Source organism: Colossoma macropomum, unplaced genomic scaffold, assembly GCF_904425465.1.
Source record: "Colossoma macropomum unplaced genomic scaffold, Colossoma_macropomum, whole genome shotgun sequence".
Lineage (NCBI taxonomy): Eukaryota > Metazoa > Chordata > Actinopteri > Characiformes > Serrasalmidae > Colossoma > Colossoma macropomum.
Genome location: NW_023494795.1, coordinates 8,196,187 through 8,214,887, shown reverse-complemented (window position 1 = coordinate 8,214,887; position 18,701 = coordinate 8,196,187). Strand labels below are relative to the sequence as shown.

Genomic DNA, 18,701 nt, shown 5'->3' with positions numbered 1-18,701 from the left:
TCTCCTTGCACTGGAATCTCCCTAAACTGTAAAACATCTTCGTATCAGCTCTGTTTGTATCACCACAGTAAGATACTGTGATTGTGAAAAGCTGTAAAAATGTGCACAAACTGCTTTAAGTAAAAGTATCTGCTCACTCACTGTAATTGTTGTTACACTTAATCACTAGAAGAGAGACTAAAGGCCGTTAAATGATCTCTGAAGGACAACACTGGACCAGCACTGAAGTTAAAGTTTATTACTGTATATGTACAGATATACATCATCATTCTACACATATACAGAAAACGCAGACACAGTAGCATTTTTGGAAGTTTCTTAAAGAAAGGAATTAATCAATATACTAAATATTGCAGAGTCAAACAATGTTAGTGTCATGTAGTAAAAAATATATCATACAATATTTACCTAAAACATTATTAGTGTAATTGAACCTCTCTGTTATTTTCAGTGCATCACAGAGACTCAGCAATGTTCATACAAAAGCAGGTCTGCAGTGATTTCCAGGTTCAGTCCTACAGGAACCCAGTTTAGTGTTTCCTGCACCTCAGTCACATCATTAGCTAATGATCAAGTCCTTCTAGAGCTGAATCAGGTGTGATGGAGCAGGAATAAACTAAACTGTGCAGTGCAGGTGGACTACAGGACCCTAGTGGGAACACTGATCTAGAGGATGAGTTTGAGCTCCAGCTGGAAGACTGCAGTGGATTCAGCAGTGTGGACTTCTGGTGGTGGAAGCTCTGGCTCTCAGGAGGCACTCAGAGCAGAATGGAGAGATCTTACACTCAGTTCATCTTTTTTATGCTGTCTTTCTTTATTTAAGTGGTTCTGAGTGATACCTGATCTACACAGTTTAGTGTTTTACTGCAACAAGTTTAGTTCATCAGCTGATCATCAAGACCTTCAAGTGTTGGATAAGGTGTTGCAGAGAACTGAAACACTAAACTGTGCAGTGAGGGGCTCATCTAGAACTGGACCTGGAAAACACTACTGCCTCAACATCACTTAATAAATAAAGATGTATCAAACAGGCATATACAGATTTTAAAGGGGATTCTTGTAGGTTGAGGATGAAGTGAGAAGGTGCATTTGAATGGCACGTGTTCTGTTTCTAGCTTGTTCTAGGTAGCTAGCTAGCATTAAATAGTTTTATCAGTGACTGTAGAGCATGATGGCAGCATAAGGCACGAGGAGATGAATGTGAAGCCTTTACTCTCTGTGGTTACAAGCAAATTAAAGTCAAATACAAAATATGCATACAAACGTATCTCTGGTCATGTGTAGGTGTGTATACAGTAAAGCAGGGTAATTTTTGGTAAATTAAGACAAAACAAATGGGTAGAACTCATGACACTGGAGTTAATTTTGTTCTTGGTGGGCAGTTTTCATGTAATTCTAAGCCTCATTTCAAAGTGTATTTCGTTGGTTCTTCTGATTTTTGGCTGTTGCCTTTGTTTGTTGATGATGGGTTCATGGATTTGCCTGCATTGTGCCCAAAGGTGAGCCCTGCTTCTCATAACTCTCGGTGTAAACACAATTAAAACGGTCAATGGCTTTATTACCATGAATAATTGGTGTAGGCTATAAATGGGCATCTCGTGCAGTGACAGGTTTCTGCTGAGAGTTCGATTACAGACATCAGCACAGAATCAGTCAATCGTCCCAACAAGTATTACTTATATATTTTTTAATTCCCACATTTCTATCAGGTAAGAAGACTCTCAATATAAGGGGCCCATATCATGGAAAACTGAATGTTCCTCACCTTTTTGAAATAAAAGGATTTGAAGAGGTTTATAAACCACAAAATCAAAAATGTATCGTTCAAATCTCAGTCCATACAGTCCACATATGGAAACTGAGCTGAAAAACAGCCTGTTTTGAATTCATTCTTTTTGTGATGTCATGAAAACAAACACGTAACTGCCTGTTCAGTCTACAGCAGGTTAGCCCCACCATCTCACACTGAAATTATAGGGAGTATTTCAGCACAAGACATGGCAGCCAATTGGAACAGAGAGCATTTACACATATCAGTCTTAAAAGCACAGTAATGAAAGGAGACTGTTTAATTCTAAGGAATAAAGGGAAGTTGAAAAATTGTCATGTAAAAATGTACAATGGCTGTTTTTGGTACATAAAAGCACACACATGTAAATGTAATAAAAATGTTGAATTCAAAAATGCAGAATATGAGCCCTTTGAAGCACAAGATGGGACCAGATTTTCTTCTCTGAAACATTTCCAAATAATGCAGTAATTATGTAGACATATTTCCCAGAGAACTGCTTACTAGCTATGGCTTCTTTATAAGAGCAGCTAATTAGGGATCACAACAATATTGGCCGCATTTATTCCTAATAAAATAATTTAATGAAGTATTTATAATAACATTTTATTTTTGATAACTGTTGCAGAGTAAAAATGTGTGTTGCAGTTTGTGAACTTTTTAGTTTAGACTACTAAAATTTCAGATTGAGGTGCCTGATGTGTGCAAGAGAGAGACGGAGAGAGATCATGCCAGTGCTCATGAAGGACATGCTCTGCAAATTTGCCACCTTCATGTGATTTACAATGCATTATAGAAAAAGACATTATTAATGTAAGATAACATAAGTTGATGCTTATCTTCTAAATGCATGCTAGCTAGTTGATTAAGCTAAAAAAAGCTAAGCTAACAGGCAGCAAAACCTTAGATATTAAACAGAAGGATGTGTAATAAATGTACCAGCACTACATACTGTGATTTGTCTCAGGTCTCAAACAGTTCGTCTTTAGTAATATCAAATTTTTATTATTATTTTTAGATGTTATTTTTAATTTTATAGCCAGCTCAGGATTATTTTTAAATTGTAACTGTACACAAACATTAACATTTATTAATATTTTTATTGGTACTACAATACATACTCAAGCAGAAATGATCATTACCGTGATTTTCTCTCATGCCACGAGAGTACTGAGCCTCTATCTGGCATCTGTTTTAAATCAGACATGATTTTGTAGCGCATTTAACGGATTCATGTTCTCTGCGAAGTCTTGTTTGGTATGTCCTGCAACTTGAGCGTTGTGTTTTGTGTATGCCCTCTCTGGTCATGACCTTTTTGCCTGCCTTTATCATTTGTGAGTACCAGATCCTTTGTTTGGACTGTTTGCCTGATTCTCTATGCTGTATACGACGATTCTGACCCTGCCTGGTATCACTGATGTATCTACTGTTTGCCCAGTAAACCTGCACTTGATTCCTAACCTTTGTTATGGACTGGATCATTATGTTATCTGTGCATCAGTGTATGAATTTGAAGCTGTGCTCAAAAGCTGTACTTGTGGGACCTGTACAAGTGCAATCCCATCACTGAAAGGGTACAGTGTGTTGTTTTCTATCCATATCCAAAACTACAAACAAATTGATTAATCACTATTGACACCAAGCAAGTTTGGTACTTGTTAGTGTTATTTTACAGTGTTACAGTGTTATTTTGCTAGAAAAACTGAAATGGGCTGTCTCAAAATGTCAAATGAAATGTCAATATATTGAGTCATCAAAGGTGAGACATAGATGGTCCACAAACATTTTTAATGTCTGCTGTGGCAGTATGCTTTAGCCTAGGGTGAGTAGGTTTGTTTTGTGTGTTGTTTTTTTTTTGGTACATTTCAACTGAACAAACAAATTCCACAGTCTATACTTCAGTGGAAGGATTACACATTTAGTTACTAAATATCTATTATTTCAGATTGCACAGTGTCATAGTTGATCCAACAGAAGAAACCCACAACCCAGCATAGAGAGGCTGAGTGAAGGTGGTGTGGACTGTGTGTAGGAGGGTCATTGTGTCAGAGACGCTGTAGAAGGACAGAGTTCCTGCTCTGTGATCCACATACACTCCTATTCTGGAGGAGGACGGGGCTGAGATCTCAGTCTCAATGTTGTTGTGCCAGAAAGAGAGAGAGGAAGAACACTGCAGACTCCAGGACTGATTGTTGCGTCCAAACTTACTATCATTACCTGATCCTTTCCTGCTGATCCCTTTATATGAGACTGATATGTACACATATTCCTCACTGCTCCACTCAACCTCCCAGTAACAGCGTCCACTCACACTCTCCTCGCACAGAACCTGCCACCAGTGGTTAAATCTCTCTGGGTGATCAGGATATAGCTGGGAAATCCCTCTGTTTGTCACCACTTCGTTCTTCTTTGACAGAATGAGGAGACAATTTGCTGTGTTGGGATCCAGAGTCATCTGACGGAAATCTAAACACAAAGATGAGTTTAAAAGACAAAACAGATATAAAACAATGACAATGACCAGAAAATAAAAATTCCATAGAACAGCTCAGAAAAGTTAATGAAAACCAAGCAAGGCGTTTGAATAATTTGTCTGAACCAGTATTAACAGTTATTGTTATCCTGTTTAAGATCTGAACAGGTGCTAATACTGAGAGAAGGTGGAGCGCCGAGAACACACTACTGAGAACACTTTCATAAATTATGTGTGTTTCTGTGTGTGTGTGTGTGTGTGTTTCTGTATGTGTGTGTGTGTGTGTGTGTTACATACACTGTAGAAAGTCTTCTCTGGTTTTTGGTTCTGAGAGTAAGATCTGAACTGCTGCAGCTGTGGAGACACAATACAAGAATGAGCAGTTACAACACAAAGACTTTAGAAGTTTAGAACAAGATTACAGAAAAACTCTTATGTGAATGCAATTTAAGTCTGCATATATAAACTGGAAATAAAAAATATCTAGTGATGAGCTCCAGTTCACAACACATGCCATCATTGACTATAACTAAACAAAATAATTTTTATATTAATTCTGTTACGACCCGCAGTCATAGTAACTTTTCTGAGTCTGTCACTGGCCATTTTATGTGTTTTTCCCTCTTGTTGCATGAAGTGCAGGTTCATGATTGGCCACATGGAGAGCCCTCCTGAATATAAGAGGTCACCAAACCACTACCTGGGAGGCGTTCAGGGCTCTATCCTCTCTGACATGACCTAGAAGTACACCTGTCCAGACCACCTAGCCAGCTAGCTGTACTATACATGTCTGATACCGTTTATTACATGACATGTACAGTGTATGTGCTTTAAAAAGACCAATCCTGTGAGAGATCGGGGGCAGAAGGGCACAGGAAGTTTTTCACATATTAATGGATGTTGCTGCTTTGTGCTTTAGTTCATCTTTTGCGCTATATTTACCGACAAGTCAAACTACTGAAACTACTCTTCCCAATGAGCAGTCTGAACCTAGAGGGGCCCAATGAAAAAATCTGGGGTGGGGGGTGGTCGCCATAGGCCCCCCTTTTCCACAGGCCACAGTGCGACTGCCCACCCTGCCCCCCCCTGTAGTTATGTCAGTGAGCTATGTATGTTTTTCAACAATAGTCCCACAACCCCCCACCCTAAATGCACATTTATCTTGTGTAATTTGGAAAATTGAGTAGAACATGAGTCACAAAGACTGCTCAATTGGCTAGAGCTGGAGGACGAATGGTGACTAAAATGATGTCTGCATTTAGGAAAGACATCAGTAAACAGGGTTGTTTGAAAGTGCACATTCAATTAGCACGAATTAGTGCAACATGTAAGGAAAACAAGAGCTGCTGATCTTCACGTCAGTGACAATGTTAATGCAGAAAGTGATAAGACTGTCACCAAGAACAGTCCATCCACAACTATATAGAGAGGGATAATATAGTAGGGTTGCACAGCATAAAGCCCTGATTACATAGACAAATTAACATTTAAGATGTCAGTACAGTTCCAGACCAGAGACTTGTAGGATCCAAGTCAAGGCATAATGAAGCTGTTCTGACAACTTGTGATTTTTAACAAGACAGTTTTCTAAAGATAATGTATTTTTTTTCTATCATTATTTAATATGTCACTTGTCTGTAACTTAATTTAGACATATTCAGATAGAATCAAATAGAAACAATTTGACGTCACAACTCACAAACATGGAGAGCACAATAATATTACATTCCCTGTAAAACCCCTTTGTTTCTATGTAGCTTAACTGATATTACCGAATGCATGTCAAACTCAGCAGAGTTACAGGTGAAGCCCTACATTGTGGAGTGCTATTCAGTATGACACTCTTCTCACTCTTCCCACTTCAGCCGATATTTCCAACATTGAATTTCACACAAGCCTTCATCCCAGATGAGGCAGACAGTTGTTCATTTAATCACATGTAAATGTTACATCATGACTGCCCCCCCTCTTTCCGAATTTGACCTGCTAAATCTGTCATTACTCAGCTTTCAGTATTTCAGAACCAAAACTGATTTCACAGCAGGAAAAACTCTCTTACCATGTGGAGAGATTCTGTTGAGTGTCTCTTTACAGAATTCCTCCAGTTGCTTCTTCAGATCATGCAGAGATTTGCTCACTTTATCAAATGAAAGTTGGTGATTGACAGTGATGGTGGTGGATTCCTCAGGCCCAGAAGAAACGAGAAAAGGCTGGACACTCTACACAATTAGAAATGCAAAAAGAGTACATAGATGCATATCGGCGCTCTTAGAACAAAACATTTTGAACATAATTTGAGAAAGCCGCTGTCCTTCATATTATGTCAAAATTTTATGATGAATGACCCAATAGAAATCGTCCGAAATGACTTAGAATAAAATCCCGTGACATTAAATTCTTTTTAAAAATGTGCTTCTGCTGTAAAGTTGCTTTTTTAGAGAGATAAAAGATTCTGAGAGCAACAACATGCAACAAATAAAACTAACTCACTTTAGTGGACTTTTCTTAACACGTGGCTATTTTTTTCTTCATGGTGTATGAAATATCTTTATTATTGCCTGAGGCAGCGTTTCTCATGTTCTGTCAGGTTCCTCTGTATATCAGACAGTGTTTGTTACCTGGAGGAAGTGGATGTGATCCTCTGTGTGTGAAAGCTGCTCCAGCTCAGTGTCTCTCCTCTTTAGATCAGCGATCTCCTGCTCCAGCTGTTCAATGAGCTCTTCAGCTCCACTCAGTTCAGTCTTCTCTTGAGCTCTGATCAGCTCTGTTACCTCAGAGCGCTTTTTCTCAATGGAGCAGATCAGCTCAGTAAAGATCCTCTCACTGTCCTCCACTGCTGTCTGTGCAGAGCTCTGTTAGGACACAGACCAGATGAAAGTCCTTTTGAAGATCAACTATCATTAACTTTTACTGTAATCCATGGATGACTGATTGTCCACTTTATGGCTGTGTAGGATCTCAAAGTGTCTTAAGAGTGGTCTCGTTACTTTAGGAGGGTCTGACTGAGGTGTGAAGTAGCTGCTCCAGCAGATCTCTGCTCACTACTCACCTTAATAGTGTTCACAGCCTGTTTCAGCTCCTGCAGCTTCTTCTCTTTCTCCTGGATTCTCTGCTGAGATTTCCCCTGAATTCTCTTTAACTGACTCTGTGTTCACATAAGACACCATCATACCATTAAACCAAGAGACCAGAAGGTGAGAATATACAGCTGAATGAGCTGCACACCGCTTTTCAATGTACTTCCTTTGGGCTTAAAAGATGTTCCCACTAAGCTGGAGAGTTGGAAGCTGGGTGATTGAAAAGATCAGCTCAATAAACCTCTTTTGAATATTAGTATCTAGTTCACAGCTGAGTTACAGATGCAGTTCAGTGCAAACAACAGAGCAGCCAACTGTACTTTTGGTCACCAAAATGGGAGGACTATGTATGACCACTGCTGTAAAATCCCACAAAGTTCACTCATACATCCCCTCAAAACAGCCAACACAGCTGACACTCTGCACTTTAACTGGGTAGAACCTGTTTCATTTCAAACTCGTTGTGCTGAATTACACAACCAACACAACACAAACTGCTCCATTAGTTTATTACAGACTGCTCTGTGAGTAGTTATGCTCATTTATAACAGCTGTGCTCTTCTATATTCAAAACACTGCAGTTAAAATCTTATTTAACATCTTAGTTAATATTTTTTACAAATATGTAATCAAGAATTTCTAAAAGAACTGACCTGTCTCTCGGTTCTTTCTGCTGCAGCTGAGACTGAATCATGACCTTTGTGTTGATCCAATACGCACAAATAACAGATGCATGTTTGGTCAGTACGACAGTAGATCTCGATCAGTTTGTCGTGCTGAGAGCAGATCTTCTCTCGTAGTCGTGTGGAAGCTTTGACCAGCTTGTGGTTTTTCCAGGAAGGAACTTCATAGTGAGGTTTAAGATGAGTTTCACAAAAGGAGGCCAAACACATCAGACAGGACTTGATGGCTTTGAGTTTCCTCCCAGTGCAGAAATCACACTCCACATCTCCAGGTCCAGCGTAACAGTGAGCAGGAGAAGCAGCTCGGAGTTCTGTCTTCTTCAGTTTCTCCACCACTTCAGCCAGCATGTTGTTTCTGCGTAGAACAGGCCTCGGAGTGAAAGTCTCTCTGCACTGGGGGCAGCTGTAGACCCCCCTCTGATCATCCTGATCCCAGTGTCCATTAATACACACCTTACAGTAACTGTGTCCACAGGGAATAGCCACTGGATCCTTCAGCAGATCCAGACAGACTGGACAGCTGAACTGGTCCTGATCTACTGAAATACTGGCCATTTTCCTGCACTCACAGACTGAGAGAGAGCAGCTCTCTGAGATCAGTTTCGCTTCCTCTGAACTGAGTAGGAGTGGCTTCATGATTCTGCAGTTCAGAGAGCAGAGAGAGGGCGGAGCCAAACATGCTTTCACACTGAAGGAGAACAGTGAAGCTGTATAACAGAGACAGTTTTATTGATACAGTCAGAAACAGATAAACTGGGTGGTAGTTTGTGGCTGTTTACAACATTTACAACAATCACAATCTTACCTTTATTGTCAGGTGAAGCTCAGTGTTTCTGTCCTTGTACTAGAATCACTCTACTCTGCAGTTTTGTTTTCTCTGCTCTAAGACTTCAATAACAACCGTTCATTATCTGTCAAACCTTTACACATCAGCTCTGTATGGATCACCACTTGACGTTACTGTGATTTTTCATTTTTACTTTAAAAAAGCTTTAAATGTGCACAAACTGCTTTAGGTAAAAGTATCTGCTTATAACTCACTATAATTGTTGTTGTTACACTTAATCACTAGCAGAGAGACTAAAGGCCTTCAAATGGCCTCTAAAGGACAAAACTGGACCAGCAATGCAGTTAAAGTTTATTACTGTTGTCTGAATACAGTCAGATACCCACAGAGATACATCTGCATTCTACACACATACAGTAAATACAGACACAGTAAGTTTATAAAGAAATTTTAGTGTGATGTAGAAAAAAATCTAGTAACACATTACATTTAAGGTACATGATCTAACAGCAATTTAAGACATTTTCTAATGAATAATTAATCAAACAATAATGAGTAATTAATCAGGAACTGAAGAGTAAGTCATACATTAACAACGTTGAGATTAAATTACTCAGCATTCACTATCGCATGTACTAATAAATGAAGATGAAGGTAATAAAGGCTTTTTTCAACATCTGAATTTATCAGGAATTCATGTGTTAATTACTGTACAATAAGCTAATTAATACACTTTGGCCACCACAAGAAACTCCACTGGTTTCATTCTGTTCATGCAGTTGTTTATACTCTTACCTGTCATACTGCAGCGTCATACTGTTACCTGAGTAGCTTATGTGGCAACTTAACTGTCATGTGTTTATATTTTATTTACTGAAAACAGATATTTTATATAATTAAAAACTGTGAATTGACTTAATATATACCACTGTTATTGTAAGTAATAACTACCCAACTTAGATAAATAAAAATGCATTCCCATTATGCATCTGTTATTCATTTCAAAAAGTTCTTATACTTATTTATACTTACATATTTTCAAACTTTTGAACTGCTTATATATATATATATATATATATATAGTATATATATATATATATATATATATAGATCAGATGTTCATTTTGGATTGCATGTTACAGTAGATCCAACATAAGGAAGCCAGAATCCAGCATAGAGAGGCTGAGTGAAGGTGGTGTGGACTGTGTGTAGGAGGGTTATTGTGTCAGAGATGCTGTAGAAGGACAGAGTTCCTGCACTGTGATCCACATACACTCCTATTCTGGAGGAGGACGGGGCTGAGATCTTAGTCTGAATGTTGTTGTGATAGAAGGAGAGAGTAGAACCACAGCGAAGACTCCAGGACTGACTGTTGTGTCCAAAGTTACTGTCATTACCTGACTCTTTCCTGCTGATTCCTTTATATGAGACTGAAATGTACACACATCCCCAACTACTGCTCCACTCAACCTCCCAGTAACACCGTCCACTCACACTCTCCTCACACAGCACCTGACCGCACAGGGTAAATCTCTCTGGATGGTCAGAGTATGGCTGGACACTCTTACTACTCCTGACCACTCTGTTCTCCTCAGACAGAATGAGGTGAGGATGTGCTGTGTTGGGATCCAGAGTTAGCTGACAGAAATCTAAAAAAGAAGATGAGTTCAGCTCATACTGAATGTTTTTACAATTTTTTTACAAAAATGTTTACAAAAAAGTGTACAGTTCATATACTTATTTTTCAACTCAATAATTTTCCAAAATACTAAGCGTTAAATAAATACACAGAGAAAAAAATAAAAATGATAAATATAATCACAATGACCAGACCAAAAAAAAAACCCACCACTTTACATAAGGGGCCACAAATTAAGTTATAGTTATATGAAATCAAGCAATTACTCATTATTTTATATATTAATTAACCACTAACTAAGCATTAGATACTGATTACATACTCATTGATTAGTTATTGCGTACACTGTACACTAATACTTTAGTTTGTCATCAGTTCACAGACTATATACTCATTAACTGTGTATTAACTTGTGCTTAATAAACTGCTAGCAAACTGATAAGTGTATTTACCCATATAAATAAGGTACACAAGAAATAACTAGTGGGTAACACTTTACATCAAGGGTCGCTAATCAATCATTAATTATATAATAATCAACTATTAATTAACTATTAATTTCCCATTATTTAGTTATTAGTTAACTCTTCATTAAGCATTAGCTATTACTTAGTAATTGATTAAGCACTTATCAGTTAGTAATTAAGTACACTGTTAGTTGATAAGTTAGTTTGTCATTAGTTTGTGGCTTATTTACTCGTTATCTGTGTACTAACTGCTGCTTATTACATTGTTAATTAACTAATAAGTATTTTCTTCATGTAAAGAAGTAACGTGATAACTTACTAGCACTTATGTGTTAATCCCGCTAATTATCTGTTAATTAACTTTCCATCACCTCCATATATTCAGTTGCTTCACTTTTCTCACTTTGGTTCTTGTTCATTAAAGATGCTTATGGTCACATCTGACCGTAAGATGAGCGCACACAAATTCATGGACGGTTTTGTTATTCATTACTTTCATCTTGGCATATCTGTACAAACTAACTCATATCTGGTAGGAGTGCATGTAAATTTGGGCATAAATGCTGGATATGTGGCTAATTAACCAAAACTATTATCAACATAATCTGTAATAGCAAAAATAAAAACAACAGTAGAAAATTTCAATAACACTAATTTGTGTGCATGACGGTCCAGTACAAAAATGGATGTACTTACTTTACATGCACATTGATATAAACAAGTGCTGCAACTATTTCATGTTCCATTTAAAGACACATTACACTGTGCTTTTGTTGTCATACACTGCAATAATACAGCGTTTATTTTAGGGAACTAATTACACTAAACCATCACTCTACTATGTTAACAACACTGAGTATTTTTGTTTTTTTTCACATTTTATTTTTTTCCAGTTGTTGTCAGTTTAATACTATTAAGTTTGGTCAGCAGGGGAGGAGTGCACTCACTGCTGGACATCAAACTCCACCCACGAGCACGGCCATTAGCTTTCATGCCAAACACTGCCGTTTTATTGGCTGGCTACTGAAACATCTGCATAAATTAGTGTGTGCTTCATGTAAATGATATGTAAATGAGGTGCTGGTCGGCTGGTTTCATGCACTGAAGCTGATTTATCATTTATGCTCAAATCTCCACTTGTTTCCACATCGTACAAAATTGTTATGAATCAGACGCAGAGCAGTTCATACCTTACAAAAGGCAAAAAAAGTGTTCTTTTTACGCGACTTTGATGATTAATGGGCCCTTTTCACAAGATTCGTGATTACTTCTGGTTTAAGCATTAGCAGGGTAAAACTCACTTCCTCTCCATATAGCTACTGCAGACGCGATGTCACAATGTTTAGTAGTGAACTATAACGCTCAAACACGGAGCTACAACAGCTGTATTTTAGTTTTCCTGCACGGCTGTGACAGTGAGAGTGAGAAGGGGACGGAGGCGCTGATTTAACTGTAAACAAAGCTGAGATGCTGTGTGTTGTTTTTACTGCAGTTCTGCTGCAGCTGCTTCACATCAAGCAGTCTCTGTGTCTTTGTACAACAGGCCAGCGATTCGGTAATCTTCTGTTTTCAAAAGAAAGAAGAACTTTTATATGCAGCATGAATTTTATAGACTCTGTTTATATTAAGCTAGATATACTGGCTGGAAGCTACTGCTAACCAAACTAGATTGCCTGGCTAACATAAAGCAGCTTTTTCAAAACGTCACAGCAGAACCGCGATGCTAACATACAAGTTAGGTTAGCTAGGAGTCGTGTTTTTGACTGAGCAGTGAAAGGTGGCTGTTTTCTGAAGTGCTGCTTCAAAAATTACCATGAGGCTATAAGAATGATGCTGTTTGGCTGATCGCTAACATAGCTAACCAGCTAGCTTTAAAGTTTGCTACTCATATGAAGCTGGTGCTCCTCAAACTGCTAATGGTAGGCTAGCTAATTAGCGACTGTAGCCTGCTAGCCTACCGTAAGCTAATACAGTGTAAACGATGTCTATCCAATAGACTTTACATATGAAAGTTTTTGTTTGCGTTTATGTCAGAAGTCGCTGCCATCATATAGCTAAATGTGTCACAGAACCTGCTCCACATTAGCCGGCTGGTGGCAGCAGCTAATGAAAGCTAACTAGCTTCCTTATTTTGGGAATACAGCTACAGTTAGAAATGGCTTCTAGCGTTGCTAGCTAGCTACAGCTAAACCAAATTCATACTACATAGAAGAACTTTTATTTCTTTTGAAAACAGAAATATTACAGAAATCGCTGGCATGTTGTTCAACTACAGAGACACTGCTTGATGTAAGCAGCAGCAGTAAGCAGGGCTCCACCACACACAGCATTTTAGCTGTGTTTACAGTTAAATCAGTGCTTCCATTCACTTCCTTTTGTCATGATAGTGCACAAAAACTAACATATGTCTGTTGTAGCTCAGTATTATAGTTATAGAGCATTATAGTTCACTGCTAATGCTTAATCCGGACGTAATCGGGACTCTTTGTGAAAAGGGCCCATGGCCATTAGATCTTTACATTTTGACCATTAATTACTTCTTAAATTCGTCTTACTTAACCATTAATTACTGCTTTTGTGTTCTTCCAAGTAAAGTGACAACACAAAAGCAGTAATTAATGGTTAAGTAAGAGGAATTTAAGAAGCAATGAATGGTTGATTAAGAGGAATTTAAGAAGTAATTAATGGTCAAAATGTAAAGATCTAATGGCCATTAATCATCAAAGTCGCGTAAAAAGAACACTTTTTTTGCCTTTTGTAAGGTATGAACTGCTCTGCGTCTGATTCATAACAATTTTGTACGATGTGGAAACAAGTGGAGATTTGAGCATAAATGATAAATCAGCTTCAGTGCATGAAACCAGCCGACCAGCACCTCATTTACATATCATTTACATGAAGCACACACTAATTTATGCAGATGTTTCAGTAGCCAGCCAATAAAACGGCAGTGTTTGGCATGAAAGCTAATGGCCGTGCTCGTGGGTGGAGTTTGATGTCCAGCAGTGAGTGCACTCCTCCCCAGCTGACCAAACTTAATAGTATTAAACTGACAACAACTGGAAAAAAATAAAATGTGAAAAAAAACAAAAATACTCAGTGTTGTTAACATAGTAGAGTGATGGTTTAGTGTAATTAGTTCCCTAAAATAAACGCTGTATTATTGCAGTGTATGACAACAAAAGCACAGTGTAATGTGTCTTTAAATGGAACATGAAATAGTTGCAGCACTTGTTTATATCAATGTGCATGTAAAGTAAGTACATCCATTTTTGTACTGGACCGTCATGCACACAAATTAGTGTTATTGAAATTTTCTACTGTTGTTTTTATTTTTGCTATTACAGATTATGTTGATAATAGTTTTGGTTAATTAGCCACATATCCAGCATTTATGCCCAAATTTACATGCACTCCTACCAGATATGAGTTAGTTTGTACAGATATGCCAAGATGAAAGTAATGAATAACAAAACCGTCCATGAATTTGTGTGCGCTCATCTTACGGTCAGATGTGACCATAAGCATCTTTAATGAACAAGAACCAAAGTGAGAAAAGTGAAGCAACTGAATATATGGAGGTGATGGAAAGTTAATTAACAGATAATTAGCTTAACACATAAGTGCTAGTAAGTTATCACGTTACTTCTTTATATGAAGAAAAATACTTATTAGTTAATTAACAATGTAATAAGCAGCAGTTAGTACACAGATAACAGTGTACTTAATTACTAATTGATAAGTGCTTAATCAATTACTAAGTAATAGCTAATGCTTAATGAAGAGTTAACTAATAACTAAATAATGGGAAATTAATAGTTGATTATTATATAATTAATGATTGATTAGCGACCCTTAATGTAAAGTGTTACCAACTAGTGCTTATGTGTCAATCCAATAATTATCTGTTAATTAACCTACTAATTAATTCTTTATGACTTGATTTCTGCTTTGTGTCCCTCCCAGTAACATGATCATTTTACTACTAATTTACTACAAACTCATGATTTGACTAGTTATTGTGTATGTATATATAGGAAAACACAATACACAATTATCATTTATTCTAAATGATGCTACACAATAAGCAGAACAATTCAGGTTTTTTTTATTAAGCTAAAACAAGTCGTTCATACTCACACATGACAGGTTGTTTAGGGATTCAAGATTGGGAGTCGTGTCATTTTGGCACTTTTAAATTTGAGATATTAAGATAATAGTGTGACAGATATTGTCAGTATTTGCATGTTTTATTCTGTTTCTTATAAAGGCAACTGTCTACATACATCTTTGAATAAGCAGCCTGTGTTTTAGGCCTAACCTGTATGTCTACTTCAGTTTCTTCTGTGACTGACTGTGAGCGTGCACAGGCTGCTTATAATCGTGAATTCATGTTAAAATCAGTAAGTTGGTAAGGAAGATTATCACTTCACTTGGAAGGACACATAAAATAGTAATTAACGGTGAAAAGTTAAAGAGAGCTCTGAGCATAGAGAAGCAGCTGAATATGTGGAGAAGAAGGAAAATGTCCACTAAAGCACTCAATTACTAAGTACTTAATCAGGAACTAATACTTCATGCACAGTTAGTTAACATTTAAAGAATGAGTAAGTTATTACTTAGTAGCACAAAATGATCAGTTAATTTGCAACCCTTATGTAAAGCGTTAAATACTGGTTGTTACTGAAGCTTGTCATATTTACAGTCCGAACAGGGTGTGTGTGTGTGTGTGAGTGTGTGTGTGTGTGTGTGTGTGTGTGTGTGGTGTGTGTGTGTGTGTTACATACACTGTAGAAAGTCTTCTCTGGTTTGTGGTTCTGACAGTAAGATCTGAACTGCTGCAGCTGTGGAGACACAATACAATAAAGAATGAGCAGCTACAACACAAAGACTCTGTTTAGAACAAGATTACAGGAGGAATATTGTCATTTTCATGCTCAATAAGAGCAGATTAGGGACCAATTATTGATGTATTAAATTTACTGTGGACTCTGGATAAATATCAACAGTTTTGTTCTCTGAAAAGAAAAATTGAAAAAATACAAATTGTGACCAATTTCTGTGTGTGTGTGTGTGTGTGTGTGAGTGTGTGTGTGAGCGTGTGTGTGTGTGTGTGTATGTGAATGTATGTGTGTATTGGTGTGTGTGTGTGTGTGTGTGTGTATGTGTATATGTGTGTGTGTGTGTATTTGTGTATTTGTGTGTGTATATTTGTGTGTGTATATTTGTGTGTGTGTGTATATGTGTATATGTGTGTGTGTGTGTGTGTATATATGTTTTGATGGGACAGGAAAAAAAACTGATCCGTCTCACCTTCCGCAAAAAATTCTGTGTATTTCAGAATGTGTTAAAGCTAAAGCACTAAACTGTGGAGTGCTGTGTCCTCCAGATTTGCAGCATAACACTCCACACACCCCACTTCACCCTGCTGACCAAACAGAGACATCCAACATCATATTTCACAGCAGGACAGCTCCTCTTACCATGTGGAGAGATTCTGTTGAGTGTCTCTTCACAGAATTCCTCCAGTTTCTTCTTCAGATCAGAGAGAGATTTGCTCACTTTATCAAATGAGAGATGTTGACTGATGAAGATGTTGGGAGAGTCTTCAGATCCAGAAGAGACACAAAGAGACTGGAGACTCTACATAAAAAGAAATAAAGAAAAACATACACAACATTAATGCTACAGGCTTAATTTGACAATACACATTTTAGTGAAAAATTATAGTTTTGAATACAGTTTTTATTCATGGTATATACAGAATCTTCATTACTGCCTTAAAGGAGTAACTACATTACACTTTTATGAGAAATAGGTTCCTCCGTACTTCAGACAGTGGTTGTTACCTGGAGGAAATGGATGTGATCCTCTGTGTGTGAAAGCTGCTCCAGCTCAGTGTCTCTCCTCTTTAGATCAGCAATCTCCTGCTCCAGCTGTTCAATGAGCTCTTCAGCTCCACTCAGTTCAGTCTTCTCCTGAGCTCTGATCAGCTCTGTTACCTCAGAGCGCTTTTTCTCAATGGAGCAGATCAGCTCAGTAAAGATCCTCTCACTGTCCTCCACTGCTGTCTGTGCAGAGCTCTGTTAGACACACACAGACCAGATGGAGGTCCACTTAAAAATCAACTACCATTAACTTTTACTGTAATCCGTGGATGACTTATTGTCCACTTTTTGGCTGTGTAGGATCTCAAAGTGTTTTAATAGTGGTCTCAGTACTGTAGGAGAGTCTGAGTGAGGTGTGAAGTAGCTGCTCCAGCAGATCTCTGCTCACTTACTCACCTTAATAGTGTTCACAGCCTGTTTCAGCTCCTGCAGCTTCTTCTCTTTCTCCTGGATTCTCTTCTGGGATTCACTCTGCATCTCCTTTAACTGACGCTGTGTAGAAATAACATACATGACAATCACAATGCAGGTCAGTGGAAGCAAATGAGCAGTCCAGTTACTTCTGATCACCTAATCTGGGAGAGTGTGTTTGAAACCAGCTGTATATTCAAAACATTTTATCCAATATGTTCATATCAGATTCAATGTGCTGAATTACACTGTTTCCAATATACCACTGTTTTAATTACAGACTGCACTGTGACTAATCTTGCTCATTTGAACCTGAATTTTTTCTAACAAATCAAAATATAACATGTAGAAAAAATGAAATAATGCAGAAATATATTAAAGTTCTACTTCTGACCTGTCTCTCAGTTCTCTCTGCTGCAGCTGAGACTGAATCATGACCTTTGTGTTGATCCAACATGCACAAATAACAGATGCATGTTTGGTCAGTACGACAGTAGATCTCGATCAGTTTGTCGTGCTGAGAGCAGATCTTCTCTCGTAGTCGTGTGGAAGCTTTGACCAGCTTGTGGTTTTTCCAGGAAGCAACTTCATAGTGAGGTTTAAGATGAGTTTCACAAAAGGAGGCCAAACACATCAGACAGGACTTGATGGCTTTGAGTTTCCTCCCAGTGCAGAAATCACACTCCACATCTCCAGGTCCAGCGTAACAGTGAGCAGGAGAAGCAGCTCGGAGTTCTGTCTTCTTCAGTTTCTCCACCACTTCAGCTATAACATTGTTTCTGCGTAGAACAGGCCTCGGAGTGAAAGTCTCTCTGCACTGGGGGCAGCTGTAGACCCCCCTCTGATCATCCTGATCCCAGCAGCCATTAATACACACCATACAGTAACTGTGTCCACAGTGAATAGTTACTGGATCCTTCAGCAGATCCAGACAGACTGGACAGCTGAACTGGTCCTGATCTACTGAAATACTGGCCATTTTCCTGCCCTCACAGACTGAGGGAGGAGTGGCTTCATGATTCTGCAGTTCAGAGAGCAGAGAGAGAGGGCGGAGCCAAACAGGCTGTTACACTGAAGGAGAACAGTTGAGCTGTGTGATCGTGAGAAAAAAGAAAGAGTTTTATTGGTACAGAAATAAGCTGGGTTATTATTTGTGGCTGTTTACAGCATTTCTTGATTTTCCTCTTTGCAGAAAAACACTCTGTAATCTTATCTTCCTGTAACGGCCCAGACTGGGGTTGGGCTGTCTGCTTGGCCACTTCGGCCACCAGAGGGAGGCACAGAGCCACTGCACCATGATTAGGGGCAATCAGTGGCACCTGTTCCTCCTCTATTTAAGGGAAGCCAGCTCTCACCTCTGTGCTCAGTCTTGGGTTCTTTTTTCAGAGAGTGATACAAGTCTAAGCTGGTAATTTGGTAAAGCCCCTCACATTTTCTCCTGGGTCTCCCTTCCCTCTCACTTTTCTTGACTGTGCCAGACTGAACCC

General features: G+C 38.4%; 1 protein-coding gene across 1 annotated transcript; it reads right to left on the bottom strand.

The window, feature by feature from the left end:
• Positions 1-962: 962 nt before the first annotated feature.
• LOC118816080 (E3 ubiquitin/ISG15 ligase TRIM25-like) lies at positions 963-18,341 on the bottom strand. Its single transcript, XM_036582587.1, has 12 exons — positions 17,609-18,341; positions 17,200-17,295; positions 16,765-16,998; positions 16,399-16,558; positions 15,703-15,759; positions 9,932-10,458; positions 7,993-8,733; positions 7,312-7,407; positions 6,881-7,114; positions 6,322-6,481; positions 4,560-4,616; positions 963-4,255 (listed from the first exon to the last, which is right to left on the bottom strand). The coding sequence occupies exons 1-12, from the start codon at positions 18,191-18,193 to the stop codon at positions 3,726-3,728; spliced, it is 3,477 nt and encodes a 1,158-aa protein (XP_036438480.1). The 5' UTR covers positions 18,194-18,341; the 3' UTR covers positions 963-3,725.
• Positions 18,342-18,701: the final 360 nt, after the last annotated feature.